This window comes from Chinchilla lanigera, unplaced genomic scaffold, assembly GCF_000276665.1.
Source record: "Chinchilla lanigera isolate Chin_1 unplaced genomic scaffold, ChiLan1.0 scaffold00038, whole genome shotgun sequence".
NCBI lineage: Eukaryota > Metazoa > Chordata > Mammalia > Rodentia > Chinchillidae > Chinchilla > Chinchilla lanigera.
The window spans coordinates 10309792-10311380 of record NW_004955439.1 but is presented as its reverse complement, the minus strand read 5'-3'; the positions used below and the strand labels follow the sequence as shown (position 1 = coordinate 10311380).

The following is a 1589-nucleotide window of genomic DNA, read 5'->3' as shown; positions in this document are numbered from 1 at the left end:
GATGTTTGAGGCCCAAAAGTCAAAGTTCTTTATGTATTCATTTTTTCATTCATTCATTTCATTTTCTTCCCTGTAGTACTAGGGATTCAATCCAGGACATTTGCATTGAGGTATATTCCCAGCCTTTTCAAAACACTTTTATTAGTTAATTAGTTGATTAGGTAATGCCGATTGAATCCAGAGACGTCGTCGCTGAACTACATCCGCATTCCTTTTTTTTATTTTGAGAAAGGGCCTCACTACATTTCCCAGGCGGCATTTGAATTTGGGATCCTCCCACCTCAGCCTCCCGAGTGTTGGGATTACAGGTGTGCGCCACCATGCCTGGCCTTCCTGCTTTATTTGTACAATAAGTTAAAAGCGTTAAGGGGGCCGTGGACATAGCTCAGCGGCACAATTACCTGCCTGGCAAGCGCAAGGTCCAGAGTTTGATTTCCAGTATAAAAAAATAAAAGCATTAAGGCAATGTCTAAAACATCTGGTCTGCTGCATGTTTAGGGTTTAAAATATTTTGATATTCTGGGCTGGGGATATAGCTCAGTGGTAGAGCACTTGCCTAGAAGTCACGAGATCCTGGACCCCCAATTCTGGAAAATACAAACAAACCCATGCCATGCCTCGGTTGTGACTGGGTCTCAGGGCTGTGGTGAGTTCAGGCATGCAGAAGCATGCAGTTGGGAGCAGGTTTTCTGAGCGTCATTTGTTTGCCTGGAGTGTAATGACATTACGCACAAAAAGTAGTCAAGTGGGTCCCGGCACTCTGGTAGGCTGAGGCAGGAGAGTCCCAGGTTGTAGCCCTGCCTGGGTAACTTGGTGAGACCTTACTCAAATTAAAAAATAAGAAAAGGCCGGGGATGTAGCTCACAGTCAAGGCCCTGGGGTTCAATCCTTAGTAGCGCAAAAGAAACCACACACACCAAAAAACCCGGTTCCTTCGCATCCACTTACACACTTACTCTAAAGGCAAGGCCGTGTCGTCCATGCTTGGCTTGCGAGATGAAGTGAGAGCGCCGGGCGGCGGGTCTGGGCTGCGAGGAGCAGAGTTCGAAAAGCTCCAGGGGGCCTCAGATTTGCGAGCGGTCGGGGCTGAGCGGAGAGGGCTGAGCGGAGACACCGGGCGTGGTGGGCCTGGAAGCCCCGAGGTCGGTGGTGAGGGTACTAGGGGGAGCTGGGGCGGCTGCGGCCCGCGGGAGCGTCGCTGGAGGACCCCAGGCGATGCACGGCTGCATCCACCTGGGTCATGGGTCCACGCGTCCCCCCTGCGGCGCTGCCCTCGCCAGTGCTGCCCGCACCTCGGAAGATTCTTGAGGCCTTGGCCTGTCTCTGGGTCCTGGCTGACTGCTTGCTCTGCTGAGCCGTTCCAGCTTCTGGGCTTTGCCTCCACTCTAGTGACCAGTTTTCTGTCACCGTTTCCGGATGACGACCGTCTGCACTGCTCATTCAAAGACGAGCTTCGAGTGCCTGGACACTGTATTTCCCTGAACATAAGACTGAGTCTCGCATTAATGTGCTCCAGAGGACGCAGGAGGGCTTATATTCCGGGGATGAGTTATTCTTTCCTGTATGGCAATCTTTCTTTTTTTTTTTTT

At 51.4% G+C, this 1589-nt stretch overlaps 1 protein-coding gene across 1 annotated transcript in view; it reads right to left on the bottom strand.

Annotated features, from left to right (window-relative positions):
- The window catches only part of LOC106149178, an 8733-nt gene that overhangs the window by 5336 nt on the left and 1808 nt on the right, over positions 1–1589 (bottom strand). The window contains exon 2 of the mRNA XM_013517298.1: positions 957–1468. Coding sequence (XP_013372752.1) covers positions 957–1468 — 512 coding nt within the window. The remainder of the gene's footprint in view (positions 1–956; positions 1469–1589) is intronic.